This window comes from Grampus griseus (genome assembly GCF_964374135.1).
Source record: "Grampus griseus genome assembly, chromosome: 4".
Lineage (NCBI taxonomy): Eukaryota > Metazoa > Chordata > Mammalia > Artiodactyla > Delphinidae > Grampus > Grampus griseus.
The window spans coordinates 44,496,042-44,514,739 of NC_138997.1; the positions used below are offsets into that span (position 1 = coordinate 44,496,042).

The 18,698-nt window shown below is 35.8% G+C and overlaps 1 protein-coding gene across 4 annotated transcripts in view; it reads right to left on the reverse strand.

Moving 5' to 3' along the window:
• MRPL1 (mitochondrial ribosomal protein L1) overlaps positions 1–18,698 on the reverse strand; it is a 67,807-nt gene that overhangs the window by 37,526 nt on the left and 11,583 nt on the right. For all 4 annotated transcript variants that reach the window (XR_014296701.1, XR_014296702.1, XM_082653830.1 and 1 more), the window contains exons 3-7: positions 14,405–14,663; positions 11,931–12,014; positions 10,496–10,567; positions 7,024–7,135; positions 911–1,017 (exon numbers count right to left, since the gene is read on the reverse strand). Coding sequence is in view for 2 of the 4 variants with exons in the window: in XM_082653830.1 (XP_082509956.1) it covers positions 911–1,017; positions 7,024–7,135; positions 10,496–10,567; positions 11,931–12,014; positions 14,405–14,663 (634 nt within the window). In the remaining 2 variants the exon portion in view is untranslated. The remainder of the gene's footprint in view (positions 1–910; positions 1,018–7,023; positions 7,136–10,495; positions 10,568–11,930; positions 12,015–14,404; positions 14,664–18,698) is intronic.

An 18,698-nucleotide genomic window follows, 5' to 3' on the forward strand; every position in this document is an offset into this window, starting at 1 on the left:
GCTCTTCAAATAACTCCAGTCATGAGGCAAGACAGGCTGAAGAGCCTGGACTCTTGAGGAGACTCCCAAGGTTTAAATACCAAGTATGCCTCATACTAGCTGTGAGACACTGGAAAAATTACTTAACCTCTTTGGGCTTCCATCCCTTCACCTATAAATTACAGATGATAATTTACCTCTTATAGGGTTCAGGATTAAAAGACAGAATATATGAAAAATGTCTGGAATAGTACCTAGCACTTGGTAGGCACTGTTTAAATTTGGCTAACAATATTATTATTATTCCTATAGTTACTGCACAGGAAAAAATTACATACATTAAATAGGCACGTTAGAAATTCTGTAGGATTAAGAAATACTGGCAAAAAACTATATCTTTTGAAACACAGTCCTATAAAAATCTGATTTAGCTATATTAGTGTCCCAAAAATGGCTTTGGAAATTAATTTCCAGCATCTTCTATAAGTGGGCAAACAGCTTTTAAAACACAAGCAGGGATAATCAGAAACAATTCATTAAAATAAAGCAAATTACTCAATTCCATTAAAGTAGCATTAAATACTTACTATGGACTCAGCATTATGCAATACTCTATAAGGTACATGTAAGATCTAGACCCAACTCCCAAAATGCTTAAAATATTAGCAAAAATAACATAGAATAGACTAATAAGGCAAAGTACAAGTAAATGTCAGAGAGTGGCACATAACTCTAGAAAAGAAGGAATTCTAAAGCACCACTAAAATTTATGAATTCAACTCATAAAAAAAATTATCTATGTATATATTCAGTGCCACTTCTAATGCTACTGACAAGGACAAGTTCAAAGGGCTGGTATGTTATAAATTATTAATGAATCACTTAAGCAAAAAATAAAAGGGGTTACTGAATAATTTTCACTATAACTTACTGTTCCTATTTTGGTCTCCAGAAAGTTCTCCCTTTCTTCATCTACCTTAATTTCATGTCCAGTTTTAAATAATTCAAGCATTTTGGGGATGTCTCGGCCAATGGAATCTGGTTAGAAAAGGAGAAAATCCAAAGTTACCATTACATCTAAACAAGTAGCAAAAATTACTGAGTAAGAGAAACATTCAGGGCTTCCCTGGTGGCGCAGTGGTTGGGAGTCCGCCTGCCGATGCGGGGGACACGGGTTCGTGCCCCGGTCTGGGAGAATGGCCCGTGAGCCATGACTGCTGAGCCTGCGCGTCTGGAGCCTGTGCTCCGCAACGGGAGAGGCCACAACAGTGAGAGGCCCGCGTACCGCAAAAAAAAAAAAAAAAAAAAGAGAGAAACATTCAACCAAGTTAAGATATAAAAAATGATTTGTGGCAGAGAGCCTTTAGGGTGGCCCATTTCCTGGTGTTCATGCCTTTGTGTTATCCCTTCCCCTTGCATATGGATGAGAGTTGCAACGTGCTTCTAAGCAAGAGACAGTATGATTATGCATACCTGATTACATTACATAAAACTGCAATGCCTATCTTGGAGGAGTCTCTCTTCCTACTGGCTTTGAAGAAGCAAGCTACAATGTTGTGAGGGCATATGGAGAGCCATGGGTCAAGAAACTGAGATCCTCAGTCCAGAAACCTGCAAGGAACTGGATTCTGCCAAAAAGCCACATGAATCTGGAAGGGAACTTTCCCCAGTCAAGTCTCAGATAAAATCACAGCCCCAGCTGACACCTTGATTGTAGCTTTATGAGACCCTGAAGCAGAGAACCTAGCTTAGCTGTATACATATTCCTGACACACAGAAGCTGACACAGTAAATGTGTGTTGTTTTAAGCCACTAAATTTGTGATATTATTGTTGTACAGTAATAAATAACTAATAAATAAGTATATACAATGATGATGCTTATACTTTAGAAACACTGATGACAAATTAAAATAAAACCTATAAAATAACACATGATAAAAGCTGACAGTGGAGTCTTGAAATCTTTGAAGAACTTTTTACTTACCTTTGTGTGAAATTTGTCTGACCTGCCTTACCATAAAGAAGGGAAGGAACTAGAAAAGTAGCAAGATCTAGCAGTAGAAATAATACCTCAGTGAGTGGTACAATCTGGAAGCAGCTCATTGCTGCACAAATGGTTACAGAAGCTGGCAGGAAGAAAGAGTTAAGAATTGAGACCTTATTGGATTCGAATGTCACTTTGTCCTCCATTAGGGTGGAAAAAAAGATGCAACTGAATAAAGAAAGGAGAAAAATGGAATCAAGGTAAAAACTAAGAATTTTCAAAGGACCATGGAGGAGACTCCAAACATAAACTATACCTTCCTAATCGTTAATCATTAACATTTTAACTCAAATTCAGCACATAATATATATTTTTTAGTTTTACTTTAAACTTCTTTTAAATTTGTTTTTTATTGAAGTATAGTTGAATTACAATGTTGTGTTAACTACTGCTTTACAGCAAAGTGACTCAGTTATACATATATATATTCTTTTCCATATGGTTCATCACCGGATATTGAATATAGTTCCCTGTGCTGTACAGTAGGACCTTGTTGTTTATCCATTATATATATACCAGTTTGCATCTGCTAATTCCAAACTTCCAATCCAACCCTCTCCCATCCCTCTTCCCCTTGGCAACCACCAGTCTACTCTCTATATCCCTGATTCTGTTTCTGTTTCACAGATAGGTTCATGTGTGTCATATTTTAGATTCCACAAATAAGTGATATCATATGGTATTTGTCTTTCTCTTTCTGACTTACCTCACTTAGTATGATAATCTCTAGTTGCACACATACTTCTAATATTCCACAATACCAAAACTTAACCTGAAAAAATTTCAATTTTGTACCTAGAAAATGTGATTTATTTGAAGGGTAAGAAATACAATAAGGAACATACCACTAGAGACACACCACTCTCAGTGTGTCTCCAGCAGCTCTTCCCATGATAAGTCAATATGAAAATCTCATTATATACAGCCACTATGGAAAACAGTATGGAGGTTCCTCAAAAAACTAAAAATAGAATTACCATATGATCCAGCAATCCCACTCCTGGGCATATATCCAGACAAAACTATAATTCAAAAAAATACATGGGGACTTCCCTGGTGGCACAGTGGTTAAGAATCTGCCTCCCAAAGCAGGGGACACAGGTTCAAGCCCTGGTCCAGGAAGATGCCACATGCTGCAGAGCAACGAAGCCTGTGCGCCACAACTACTGAAGCCCGCACGCCCTAGAGCCCGTGCTCTGCAACAAGAGAAGCCACCACAGTGAGAAACCTGCACACCTCAATGAAGACTAGCCCCCGCTCGCCGCAACTAGAGAAAGCCTGCGCACAGCAACGAAGACCCAACGCAGCCAAAAAAAAACACAATAATGAGAAATCCGATGATAATGGGAAGTGGAGATTAATATTTTATATAGGATGGTTACAGAAGGGCTCTCTGTTTAATGTGATATTTGAATAAGAATGTGAGCCAGGCAAATTAGCAAAGAGCATTACAGACAGATGGGACAATGAGTCCAAAGACCTGAGAAGGAAGAACACTTAGTGCATATAAAGAAGGGCAAAGAGGCCATTATGGCTGGAGTAAGGGAAATGAAGGAGAGCAACAGAACCAGCTGTAATATATCAATAATTCATCTATAATAATTATAATCATACCTAATCATCATTGGAGTCTTTTACACATAGTTTTTAAACTAGCACATGAGAGAGGGAAATTTAGAAAAATTTCAAATTGGTTACCCTGCAAAAATTCCCTGTGTTTTAGCATTTTTCTTTATATAATCAAATTGTTTCAATAATGCAAGCAATACTCTGAAGTACAGCATGTCAATCTATGAGTTAAAAATAATTTACATTAGATTTCAATAATTTTATATCCATTACTCTCAAATATGATACAATACCAACTTCCATACAGAAAGCAGTGTCCTACTCAGTAGATGTGAATACTCTTTGGACAAGTCTGCGGGAATATCCTTTTGACAAGACTCCAGCTGGAGCACTGATGTTCAATCCTAAGAACTATGTGTTAAGAGGAACACACAGTAGTGGGTCCAGTTTTCTAATTATATCCCTTACCTGCCAACAACTTAGCATGCTTTAAAAGAATTCAACTATTTCCACACATGCCATAGTACCTACTATGGCTTAATATGCGTAATAGAAAACTGATTCCATTAAGTCAAGATATTTTTCATACTAGTATTTTTTGTTTAGTAAATGCTAAAAAATAAGATTAGGAATAAAGAAAGTCAAAAAATATCAATAAGATGTATCTATATTAGATATGAAAGAATTTCAGAGGGCATTTGTATTGTGGAGAAAAGAAAGCTAAGTTGACATGCAAAATGAAGGCCAATTTCTTCCAAGAAATTTTAAAAAGCAAGTTTTAAATGTCGTTTTTTTAATAAGATAAAAAAGAAATACTCAGAAAACAAGCCAAATGTGCACTGGAAAAATAGAGAACTTGCCTATGGTTACTTAAGCAATTAAAATAAAACAAATAAAACTGCAGCATTAAACATGCTGCAAAATGTGCACATTCAATCCAGCCAAGTTGGTTACACCCACTCCCACTAGAAAAACAAAATGTAAGATAAAACGGGAAACTAATGAGCTCAGCTGCAGGGGCTTGTTTGTTTGTTTTTTAATTCCATCCATTTGCTCAAAACGTAATTTCTATTTTACCCTATGTCTTTTGTTGGATGTAAGGGGAATCAAATGTTCCTAAACAAGATTCTGAATAAGCTCTAAAAATGCATAATACAAGCTTCATTTGTTCTAATGCACATCTGGTGTATTCTGCTTTCACATTTTTGACAGGTTAATCATTTGTCTTCATGTTTAAAGAACACAAATGTTTTGCCAATGCTGTTAAGCAGATCGTGTGGGGCTGAAAAGAAAAAGTTAGGGAAGGAGAAAGGTCTGCCTGGTTTTCCAAGATGATTTGTTAAGCAAATTGGGGAGGCTGGGCGGAGAGAACATACCTAGGTAACTTGACCATGGTATACACAAGCTATGATTCATTATGAAAGCAGAAACAAAGCCCACTAGTAAAAATAAACATTTTCAAAAGAAACTTTTCTTATTTGAAATAAAGAAATAAGTTATCTGAAAACCTTTCAGTCCCAAATTTTGCAATGAAAATGGTAATAAGAAACCTCAACGCTAAAGAGAATTGAGGCCAAAAGAGTTATTCAAAGAATGGATAAAGCAGCAAAGGTAACAAAATTAATTTCTGTGAAAAACCAGTTAACCGTGCAAAGCGAGGAGCAAGCTGAATACAGATATATTCAGTATTCAGTTTCAGTTTTAATTGACTATATTTAATATTGTTTGGCTTTGTTGAGCTTGAATTTAATTAGAAAAAAATATGAGAATTATTTTCAAATTCAACTGCAACTCTGGTTTAATTTTTAAAATAATGTTCAATTTCAGGTCCTACTTAGGAAAGAATGTAAGTGTGCTTCCATGAAAACACACACTACTGTATTGGAAATCCCTAACAAAAAGTGTCAAACCTCAGTCCAATATCTCAAAAGGATGTGTTATTCAATGCAGGCTATCAAGAATAAACAAAACACTAGTACAACAAAACTGAAGAGTACATTTGAATTTGCTTACAGCATAGAACATGATCTATAATTCAGATGAGCATTAGTGGTTATCATGTATGAAGAATTTTTTTTAGCTCAACTAGAGTTAAAATTTGAAGACCAATCTACTAAAATGATTTTAAAATACTTGCTCTTTTACCTTATAAAATTTTATTTGAAATAACTTCTATCTATAGCAGATATCCAGCACCATCTAAAAGAAACAATGTCTGCAAATGAACTTACTTTTCTTCCCAGATCTACTCCCTGTTTCCATTAATGACATCAACTTATTAGGAGAGATTCCAAGGTTTAAATCTCAGCATCATTTGACTCTTCCCTTTCTCTCTCTCAACATGTCCATTCCTAACTACTTAGTGCAAAGTCCTATTATCTTTGACATCTGTCCTCTTCACTCCAGTCTCATTATGAAGACTTTAGTTTAAACATTACCTTTATCAGTCTCTGGCAATTGCACCTGAACTGGTCTCCCTGCATCTACTTTTGATTCATGCCAATACATCTTACAAACTCTTGCTAAATTAAAGCTCTGGAGAATCCCCCACCTTAAAAACTTCTAAGAGATTCCTGCTGAATACAGAATAGAAGTCCAAATTTATTAGGATCTTATTCAAGATTCTGCTCAACATGGCATCAATCTACCTGTCCAACATATTCTCTTTCATTTCATAGGGGAACCATTCACTACAGCCAAAGAGAACTAATTGATATTTCTGGGATGTAGCCTATAATTTCTAACTTACTTCAGTGTCTATGATTAACAGATTCTTTCCACTTAAAATAAAATCCCCCTTAATCTGATCACCAAATTATTCAAGGTACAGTTTAAATGTCACCCCCTTCAGGGTGCCTTCTCTGATTTCCCCTCCTATGTATAAATTCCTCCTCTACTGAACACCTACAGCACCTTGTGAATTTATCATATACTACTTCATACTTTATAACGAGGCTATTTATGTAGCACCCTTACTTCTCTTACTAGGTTTCATAAGGGGGAAATATCCACAAGGGAAATGTTGCTCAAGGGAAATAACTGCAGAACCATACACAGTAAGCATTCATACATATATGTTGAATGTTAACATAAATGAGAATACATGTTATATTGATAAAGAGGTATAAAATAGTATGATGATAACATACGTAGTGGGTAATATGTTCCACTAATTTAAAACTAGAATATGGCCTAAATTTAAAGATCTGGTATTATAAAGTCACTAGGTCTTCAAATTACATTAAATCACCAATATTAATGCCAAAGGAAAAAAAATATTAAATCCATATGTTCCTATATAACACAAAACTCAAACACCAGAACATATTATTTATTCTACACATATATTAGCAATTTTGTTTTCTAACTAAACATATATATAGAAAGTTGTTGATAGCATGTTGAAATAGTAAAAGAATTCTCCCTTACTTCGAGTAAGCTTAGGAAATCTGTTTTTCAGTTTCTTCCTTAATGGATTAAGCTCCGGCATTATTTCTGGAACAGCTACATAAAAGTCTGGTTGAATTTCATCATCCAAAATCTAAAAATCAGGGGGGAAAAGATATCCTTAGATTGTATAAAAAGCTTTATCCTTCTAAAAATAAAGTCTAATGTAGCAATAATTTCCCTTATAATTTAGAAAACAGCCATTAAGCACAATTCTTTAACCACAAGGATCATTTGAACACATTTATCAATTATGAAAACCATCAGAAGTAAAACATTTTCTGATGTTTTCTTTTAAAAATAGCTACATCCATTAAAAACAAACAAATAAACAAACATTTAATGGGCTTAATTCTTCCATGGCGTTATGTGTGGCAAAGTGTTACAAGCTAGAACATATCACTGATGTGTACACGGCTCATACAGTCCCACAAAGTTGAATTCATATGTCCATCAAAACTGAAGGAGTATGTTGAAAATTTTGTAATAGATCTCATGTAAAATTAATAACCACTAGCTGCCAAATCACTAGCAACTACACTGTTTCCCTAAATTTGGAGCATCAGGAGAACTGAGTCTATAATTATTTTCACAAAGAATTGAAACCAAAATTCTCTTTGCCTCCAAAAAATGAAAGAGGAGTGGAATGGTCAAAGACAAGTTTACTTATAGTTTATTATCCATACTCTATTTCTATTCTAAGAGCAAAGAAAATAATTTCAATTTTTAAAAGACATTTTAAATTAATTCAGGCAGGCACCCAAAATAATTGTTTTACTCCTACAGTATACTCCATTTAAAAATTCAGTTGATTATAAAATGAAGCAACTTTTTAGAACAATACTGCCTGGACAACAAATATTTTACCAATGATTTTTTTGCATAAAGTCTTATCACAGTATGTCATTCAAAGCCTTGGTTTGGGGTTACACACTGAACTGTAAAAACCTGGACCCTGGCAAAATTAAGTGTGATTCTGGAATTTTATCTTCCTGTTACTATTTCTTCTTTTTACAAATTCTTTACTCCCTAAACAACATACTGTGCTCCCCTCAACAATAACAACTTACTTTAAAAGAGAACTTATAACATGCCAAGCATTCTGCTAAGCATCATACATGGTTTAGTTCATCAAGTCTTTACAATAAATCTACAAAGACAGTACTATTGACCACACATTCCAGATAAGGAAATGGAGGGCTTAAGGAGGACGAGTCAATCTGTGCACTTTTAAGAGGCAGACCCAGAACTGAAACACAGGCAGTGTGGTTCCAGAACCAGGGCTCTCATCACTAGAAACATGAAAGCAGAGGCAACTTTGAAATGTAAAAGAACTGTATGTGACATTTCTACTCCAACATCTTCTAATACTGATTCTAAAACATGTTCCTTTGAATTAAATTTAAAATTATGTTTGAAAGTTATGCGATAGTTAACCTTAAGATCATATCATTGAATAATATAAAACTATATGGATGAAAAGCATGCATGCTTTAGAGACAAGTAAAAATGAAACTATTTAAAAATCCCTCAGAACCAAGCATACTTGTGATATTTCACAAGTATTGTAATTAAAGCAAAATGAATTTAGTAAATAAAGTCTTACCTAAGAAATGACTAAAAGTTCAGTAAATTCATCCTACATTTACCTATTATAAGCACTAAGTAAAACAGTATTGATATTTAATTAAAAAATACAAGAATGTGTAAAAAAAAAATTGCAGCCATGATACTATTTACAAAACTGTACTGAATTTACTTCACAACCTGAATACCTTTTGAAAATAAAATGGATGAGTTTTAAAAGATACCAGGGGGTAATCTGCAAGAATATATTGGTTTTTATGCCTTATATAGGTGGCATTTTTCCCTCTAATAATAGATCATCAGTGGGGCACCTAAAGAGAAATTCTGTACCTGTAAAATTTTACTTACCAAATAATTTCAAAATGCACCTGGTTTCCTTATTTGGGTTACTTTTTTCAAAATATTTTATTTAATGAACTTAATGATACAGAATACTTTCTGCTCCCATACCATTTCTTTCTTGAGAAGTAACTTCTTACTTAACATTTAAGAAGTGGAGATATCTATTCAAACTTCACTGTTGCTATGACTGTTCTATAAGATACTCTTATGCTTGCGGAAGAAAACAGATGGAAGGCAGTACACAAGTTTAATAAGAATAGTTCATTCTCTGACTCCGGGGTCCAAGCTACACTCTCAAATTCCAAAGAATATGTGGTATTGTTTATTTTTTAATATTAAAAGAATTTTAATAATCTTACTAATTTAAAATTTATGATACATGAGAGAGAATTGGGTACCACCCTCTAACTTTGACCTAGAAGCTGTATGAAAGTACAATCTCTTCATATTTTCCATTAGTTCTGTTCCCTAAAATAATTCTAGAGATTCTCCTTAAAAATCCAGAATCCACACCAAATTTAGAGAACTACTGGGGTAGAAAAAAACACACTACAAGCACTGTTGTGCTTGGTCCAGTTAATGGTCCAGTTAAAACTTCCCCCAAATCAAAATCTGGATACAGGACAAAAGATAAATTTTCATATCACTTTCTCCAGTTCTAAAAACAAAACAATAAGTATTCCACAGTCTAAAGGATTAAATTTAGAAGAGAAGATTTTAGAGAATGTTAGGGAAATCTTTTGTATTTCAGAAATAACTCCCAAAATTCAACAAATGTGCCTCTTCTCCCCACGTCTTTTTTTTTTTTTTTTTTGGCCACATGGGATCTTAGTTCCTTCGTCAGTGAAAGTGAGGAGTCCTAACCACTGGACCACCAGAAAATTCCCCTCCCCACCTCTTTAAAAAAAAAAAAAATGTTGTCTTTGTTTCAAATGGGCTCCACAAATTCTTTGTTATTTTCCCAAGGCAGGCTATATAATCATTTTTTTGCCTCCATGCTAAGCCTACATTACTTGAACTGATGAAGTTGGGGAGGTAAAAGTTAAGAGTAACTAAAAGTACCATACTATAGAGGTCAGATACTATCCTTTGTGATCTACTAAAGCAAATCACACTTTTCACTCCAAGAAAGCAAAACAAATATCTGACCTTCAAAACCTGAATAGAGATATCCATGTGTGCTACCTTTTGCACTTCATCTCAAATCTCACATTCAAAACCAGAAAGAGTCATACTGCCCTTTCCAGTCTACCCACAGAACTCTCACAAACATATAGGAAGCAAAGAAAAATAAATCACAATATAAATCAAGCATAGTTAATATAAGAAAGTCTGGATAGTTTTTTCTTAGCTTTATTTTGAGACTCAGAAGAGTAGGAAAATTTTCCCCTGTTCTATAAAGCTCTACTAACCATTGATCAAAAGATATGAACAGAGTGGTTATGTTCCACATGTAATAAATCAACAGATGGCAAAGATAACAGAACAATTTCTATAACTAATGAACATGAAAACAATACTGTACCTTCTGAATCAGATTAGTTCCTCCTGCAAATGCAGCTCCATTTTCTTCTGCTATTTTTATCTCTGATGCATTCTACCAAAACACAATAGTATGAACATCAATCTTTAAGCAAATTCAGTCTGCTTTCAAGTATTTGTCAGAAATAATACCACAGTTCAACATAAAAACTGGGTTTTTTTTTTTTTACTTTTAATTGAATGTGCATCAATTTTCAACTAGATGCATCAGAGATATTACATCCAGAACAAGTTTAGTTTAGAGGTGATTAAAGTGTTTCTTGACTTAACATATGAGGAAACACATCAAAATGGCATATTAGGAACCCACCAAGTGGTCCTTAGTCTCCAATGCTATCAATACATCATCTTCCAAAAGTAAAAGATTAAAATATATTTAGTTTTGCTAATTTAAATGGAGACATTTTATCAAACCAATATACAAGAGTAAAATTTTTTTAATTTAAGAAACGAGAACCAAAATTTAGCCTATTGTCTGAAAATTCAAAGAAAAATGCACAGTATTAGGGTTTTTTTTTTTTCTATATGTTCCATTCATGCCATTTGGTTTTACTGTGAAAACATATCACTCCCTTATTTACTCAAGTTTTGTGGCATTCCAAGAGCTATATTCTCTACTTTCCTAGGAAAAGAGTAAAGAATTTCTTCATTGAAAGTGAGACAGATAGAGAGGAATCAAAACACCTTATAAAACAAATTCATGAATATGTTATAAACAAATGTTTATAATACAAAAAGAATGACAAAGAGCTGTATTACTACACTTGTTATCGCCCTGACTTTCTTGACTTTCCAGACTAGACCATTTTAAAAGTGTGGTTTCTATGTCTTCATAGCACTAAATGGGCCAACTGCTTTAATGTCAATGTTATTCTTGTTTGAAGAGCTTCAGTAGGAAGCAGCAGCTAGTAGGATAAATTCTATACTTCTCTTCAGTTTCTTGTGAGAAACATAATATGGTAGATGAATAATGATGACGTTAACATTGTGGCTTAGCTCTTTCTCAAGCTAATCAGAAGGACCAACCTCAAATAAGTCATCTAATTGCTTTGAGCGTCATGTGGGGAAAATAAGTCTAGAGGAATGCTAAGGTTTCCTCTAACTCTACTCATTCAGTTATTCTTTTTTTTTTTTTTTTTTTTGCGGTATGTGGGCCTCTCACGTTGCGGCCTCTCCCATTACGGCTCTCCCACAGGCTCCGGACGCGCAGGCTCAGCGGCCATGGCTCACGGGCCCAGCCGCTCCGCGGCATGTGGGATCTTCCTGGACCGGGGCACGAACCCGTGTCCCCTGCATCGGCAGGTGGACTCTCAACCACTGTGCCACCAGGGAAGCCCTCATTCAGTTATTCTAATCATTGACTAATGTGATATGTAAAAAAAATTAGACGATATAAAAAGTTGACAAAGGTTACTCACCCCTGTAAATACAGCAACTTTACTGGTCTCTGAAACAAATGGGTATGGCAAACTAAGAACACTGGCAAACGGCTCCACTTTTTTCTAAATACACAACAATGGAAAATCAATTATGAAAAATTCATTCAGCTTTTCTATATCTGAAATATTCACTGGTTACACTTTAAGGCATAAGAGATTATATTTCTTTTGTAAGAAATCCTAATAAAAATCTAAATCTCTCTCCCCAGCTCCATACTTGCACGGCACTTGGCTTCTATCTCTACATCATTCATCACAGTCTCTCACATATTAACAGATGAGTTTGCACAATCCATATCTTCCCCAGCACCTAGTACAATGCTTTCCACATGATGGATGCCAATAAATGTTTGCTGCCCTGAATTAAATTCAAAAGAACATGTAATTTTTTTAATAGCATCAAGCAGGACATGTATATAGCTATGCATATTGAACAATATCCAGCTGATCTGTTCAGTAGGTCACCCCTAATTTCCATCACTGGCTCTAAACAATCAGGTAAATCAGATGATATTAACTTTAAATCCAAGATTGATTGCCAAACCTGAAAGGTTCTTCTGAGTGGGTCTATTTTGAAATTACCTGGACCACCCACCACTTTCAGATATATTTGGGAAGCCAGTTGGAAAATCCCAAATAAATAATGGAATGCATGTGAGGCGCCCTAATACAGGTGGAGTTTCTACAGGGCCTCAGAACTAATATGTTCAGTCATTGGGTCAAGGACCTGTCTAGGCCTATGGCTCAGATCTCTTAGGGAGATGTCGCAGGGAAACAAGTTCTAGGCCCATAGTTTTGGTGCGGCCTTAAGGTCTGGAAGAAAGAGAAAAGGAGTTGCTCCCTAATTAAACTGATTGAAAGATTATATTTTTAGAAAAGCTTTGCATAGAAATAACCTCCTGAGAATTTCTTTTCAGACAAGAAGGCACAAACTCTTAAGCACACTTTGTATCAGACATGCAACTCAGTTTTACTGACTGGCATTCCTTTGCCATTAACATGTCACAACTTACTTCAGTAAATTTTTCAATGGCAAGCAATCACAATAGCATCCCCTGGGGGAATGCTGGCTTGTTTTACAAGCACTCTATCAATAACAAAAAATGTCTCAGGAAAACAACTGTACCCTTCCAATGTTATTAGTTTACAAGCGGCTTCCATTTATGAAATGAAACCTGTGGTCATACAAGACTTCGTTATAAACTACATTAATGGTTGACTGAGAAAGTGATTATCTTGGACAGTACAACAATTTAAAATAAAAGAACAGTAACACTATGGTATAAAATAAAATTACAACAGGGCTGGTATGAACTATAATAAATAAGAACTAAGAAATGAGACAGACCTTGGTTCAAATCCTAACTCCACCCCCTACTCTGTGACCTTGAGCAAGTTACTTCACTTTCTGTGTCTCAGCTTCCTCTTCTGAGATTATTATAGAATTAAATGAGCAAATGCATGCAAAGCATTTAGCACTGTGGCTGGTACACAGAAAGTTTCCAGTAAATGTTGATCGTTATTATTAAACTCTTACCAAATCCTTCACTATCATCTCATTTAATCCTCACTATAACCAAATGAACTAATAAGCATTTTATCCCCCTTTATAAAGAGAGGAAAAAACTGAGATTTAGAGAGGTTAAACCAGAAGCTTAAAGAGCAGGTAACTGGTGATGCCAGGATTCTGGCCTGTACTGTAACCCGACTCCAGAGCCTATGCTCTTAAGCACTATGCTGTACTGCCTCCTTCTACGTGCTCAATGAATTGTTGTCGTTGAGGTTGTTAAATTGTATTCAAAACTATATACCTTCTAGATGGACCCAAAAAAGACATTCTCGGAGTAAAAATTAAAATATCATCTCCAAAAAACTCAGACTTAAGTGAGAAGCTTATAAAATTTAGAGCTGTAATGGACCTCAAATCTAATCTAGTGTTTTTCCCACTTTCAGAATTTTATAAACAAGTCTTCCATGGAACTGCAATATATAAACAGACAAAGTAGAAAGGTTCTGGCTGAGATGAGAGTAAGGGGCTTGGAACTCCACCCAAACTTACTCTCAACTTTAGGATTCTAAGGAACACATCTGAAGGCTACTAAGCTAATCCAAAGTCCTCATTTACAGAGAAGGAACAACATACCCAGGCAGCCTAAGTCATTTTTCAAAGTTACAGCAATACCTCAATTAATTTTAACACTACTTTTATTGAAATTTATACCAGTGACTTTCAGATGAAGAGGAGATATATGTTCATCAACTCTGCAGAGTACATTCAACATTTTATCTTATATTTGGGAAATTAAGACAAACAAACATATTTTTCAACCTAAAGTTCAGAAAGAGCACAAGATTTTCTAAAAATTATTACAGGAGACAAAAATTGCTTAAATGAAGAAACGGCAATTCTTTCAACCACTGTTCACAAATAAATTTTAATTGAGTCTACATACCTTCTTCCCCAGTGTCATATCCAGTGTCAAATCAAGATAGACACCTTGCTTTGGATTAGTAAAGTCCAGAACTTGAAATTTCTTAAGTAAGTGAATAGCTTTCTCAACCTCGTATATCTGCCTTGGATATAAGCGTTTTAGGTAGACATCATCTTCAGGTTCACCTTCCATAAAGGGATATGACTTTATTTTTTCTATCTCATCTTTTTTCTTATCCGATGCTTTTTCTTTGGCACCTTTTTTTGTTTTCTTTGCAGGCCTTAAAAAAAAAAATTCAAGATCAGTTATCTCAATATGTAGTCCAAGAGACTTAAAAAAAAAGGCAATGGGGCTTCCCTGGTGCCGCAGTGGTTGAGAGTCCACCTGCCGATGCAGGGGACATGGGTTCGTAACCCCGGTCCGCGAAGATCCCACATGCCGCGGAGCGGCTGGGCCCGTGAGCCATGGCCGCTGAGCCTGCGCGTCCGGAGCCTGTGCTCCGCAATGGGAGAGGCCACAACAGTGAGAACCCCACATACCGCAAAAAAAAAAAAAAAAAAAGGCAATGTACATTAGACCAAAAAAAGACAAAAGATAAAGTTTATTTTAATTCAAAAGCATAGATTATTTTATAGTTTTTCTAGTGCAACAAATATTAAGTGAACTTTTGAACTGTTTGCAATTGATACAAAGTTGGATAAGGCATTGATGTTGCTCTCCAGAAACTTAGAGGAGACAGACATGCAAAGAGATAATTTCAATATGATGTGGTAAATACTTTGAGAATGTTATCAGGGCCATAGGGAAAAGACATTAACCCTGCCTAGGAGGAAGGGAAGAGTTCTGAAAGAGATGACCCCAAAATCAATTCCTGAAGGATAAGGAAGAATTAGCCCAGATATATACCCAAGAGAAATGAAAATATATGACCACACAAACACTTGTACACAAATATTCATAGCAGCATTACTCAAAAGAGTCAAAAAGTAAAACAACCCAGATGTCCATCAACTGATGAATGGATACACAAAATGTGGTATATTCATACAGCAGAATATTAATAGGCAATGAAAGGAAATGAAGCACTGATACATGCTATAATTTGTATAAACCTTAAACACATTATGCCAAGTGAAAGAAGCCAGTCACAAAAGCACCACATGTTGTATGGTTCCATTTATAGTAAATATCAAGAATGGGCACATCTATAGAAACTGAAAGTAGATTTGGTGGTTGTCTAGGGCCAGGGGAGAGGGTTAAGGAAATGGGGAGCGACTGCTAATGGGCATAAGGTTTTGCGGGAAGATAATGAACATGTTCTAAAACTGACTGTGGTGACGGTTGCACAATGCTGTGAATATACCAAAGACCACTGAATTGTACACTTTATATGGGTGAATTGTTTGGTACGTAAATTATATAGCAATAAAGCTATAGAGTTATCCAGGCAAAGAAACAATGTAATAAAAGTACTGAGGCATGATAAACAGAATGGTACATAAGGGGAGCTATTATAAGTTCTAGCTGACTAGAGCAGGGGTTGGTAAACTTTTTCTGTAAGGGATCAGAGAGCAAATATTTTACGGTCTCTTGTCTCAATGACTCAACTCTGCCATTGTAATGTGAAAGCAGCCACAGCCAATTAAAAAATGAATGAGTGTATCTCCGTTCCAATAAAACTTTATTTATGAACACTGGTTTAAATTTTATAATTTTCATGTGTCACAAAATACTGTTCCTTTTTTCCCTTTTTTTCCCAATCACTTAAAAATGTGAAAAACATTCTCAGCTCATGAACTGTACAAAAATAGATGGCAGGCCAGATTTTTTGGCCCACTGGCCATATTTTGCTGACTCCTGAACTAAAGGTAAAGCAAAAGGCAGGAAACAGCAGCACATGAGGCTGGCAGATCTAGATCACAGAGAGCCTCCTCTAGAAGCAATGAGAAGCCACTGAACAGGAGTGGGATCTGTATTCCAGGTAGAGTATTCTGGCTGCAATATAAGGGATGGATTTGACGGAAGCTAGATTGGAGACAATTAAGAGACAACTCGCTCCCTCTCTTCTTAAGGAGGTATGACAGCCTGAACCAGAGCAGTGATGGTAATAGGCTGGACAGATTACAGAGATATTTTACAAGGTAAATATTGAAGAGAGGGAAAGGGGAAAGAGAAGACTCTAGAATACTTCGTAGGGTTCTGGCTTGGGTGACTAGAGTAGTATCATTAACTAAAACCAGAAATAAAGAAAGCAAAACAGGTTTCTTATGAGGAAGGTAGTCACAGAGATGAGTTCAGTTTGGGTAAACAGAGTTTGAGTGTGGGGTTAGTTGCATCACTGGCCCCAATTCCTTACCCCCTCTCTCTATTCAAGTCCCTCTGCTAAGTGACTCTGCAGTTCCTCCCAATTAAAAGGGTGGAGTATATTTCTCAGTGCCTTGATTTGGTCATGTGACTAGTAGACCAATAGAATAAAGCAAAAGTGACAGTTTCTATGCTCTAAGCTTAAGGCATAAGAGGCTTCATCTGTTTCCACTTGTAAGTTTGTATTTCTGCCATTTTCATAAGAACAGGACCGGGGTAGCCCAAGGTGGGAGGAGGCGAGAAGTGTGAAACACAGCTGCCCCACAGAGCCCTTAGATTGGACAATTCTCAGCTGACCTGCAGCGGACTCATGGAGGCACAGCAAGCCCAGCCAAGGTCATCAGAGACACCCATCCAAATCTAGCTTAGCTCAGCCCACCCGGAGATGTGTGGGCAATGATAATTAATTATAAAGGAGTTTGTTACATAGCAAATGCTAACAAGATGCTTCCAAACTAAGAAAATATGTTCAACAGAAAATTACAGGTAAGAGTTTGAAGTTAAGAAGTCAGAGCTAGAGATGATATATTTTCTCAGCATTCATTCAAGTCACACCTTTAATCTTTTAACCATAAAAGTTTTAAATTAGTGAAATAATATTTTAGAAAGATGTCTGGGTTCTAAGGTAGACACAATAATGGCTTCCCAAAGATGTCCGTCTCTACCTGGCAAAAAGGACTCTGCAGATGGGATTAAGGTTAAAGAACTTGAGATGGGGAGATTATCCTGGACTACCCAGGTGGGCCCAAATCACACAGTCCTTGAAAGCAGAGAAACTTTCCCCTTTCTCATCCGCATCTGATAGAGATGGGAAGAGACAGGAGAAATCTGAGCATGAAAGGGACTCAATATGCCATTCCTAGCTTTGAAGACAGAGGAAGGGGGAGCCATGAGCCAAGGAATATGGGTAGCCTCTCGACCTGGGAATGCAAGGAAACAGATTCTCCCCTAGAGCCTCCAGAAAGGAACGAAGCTCTGATGACTCCTTGATTTTAGTCCAGTGAGATCCATGTCAGAATTCTGACCTACAGAACTGCAAGATAATAAACTTGAGTTGTTTTAAGCCACAAGGTTTGTGGTAATTTGTTACAGCAGCAACAGAAAACCAATATGGGGTCCTAGAAAATTTATGCAAAAGAAATGGATGACAGTAAAATGATATTTTAAAAAAGAACCTCAAAAACCAATCCAACATATAATTCCACTGTCACTTATAGCACTGGATGAATCCTTATTACCATAGCTAATAAGAGTATCCTCCCAACTAATAAGCAATTTGACCAAATAGCAGATAATTACAGTGCTCATTTTTAATGGGACACAGGTGTCCTACCACTGGACTGCTGACAAGTCTAAGTAGGTGCCTGGGTGGATGATGCGACATGCCCCAATGGTATTTGGGAGTACACCACAAAATCCTGAAACCTTCCAAACTGGAGAAATCACATTTTATATTTAGTAAAAGAGCAGTGAGGCCAATAGAAGAAGGAGCCTAGAGAGCCTGTTTTAGTAATAAACTCTCTAAGATTAACAAAGGAATAAATATTGTAACTGTAACCTCCAGATTTACTTTATGTAAATGCTGATTTCACCACTATATTTTTAACCATGACTGAACCTGTCCATTTAATTTGCAATTAGTAATATGAAGTCCCCAGAGGCTAAAATATGATTTTTAAAGTAATAAATATTTGCAAAACCCAATATAAGTCTGATACATAATGAGACTGGGTTGGGATATACAGCAGTTTACTTATTTATACTTTAGACCTTGTTTCACAAAATATTTGAGACGGTTCAGTGAAAATATTAAGTTACAAACAGAACACTATTTTAGTAAAAAGAAAAATAAAGTACATCATTATAACACAGAGCAAATAGGACTTTAAGGAAAATACTGTCTTCCAAAATTAATAAAAAACTGCAATTGAATAAAATCTGTCAATAATAA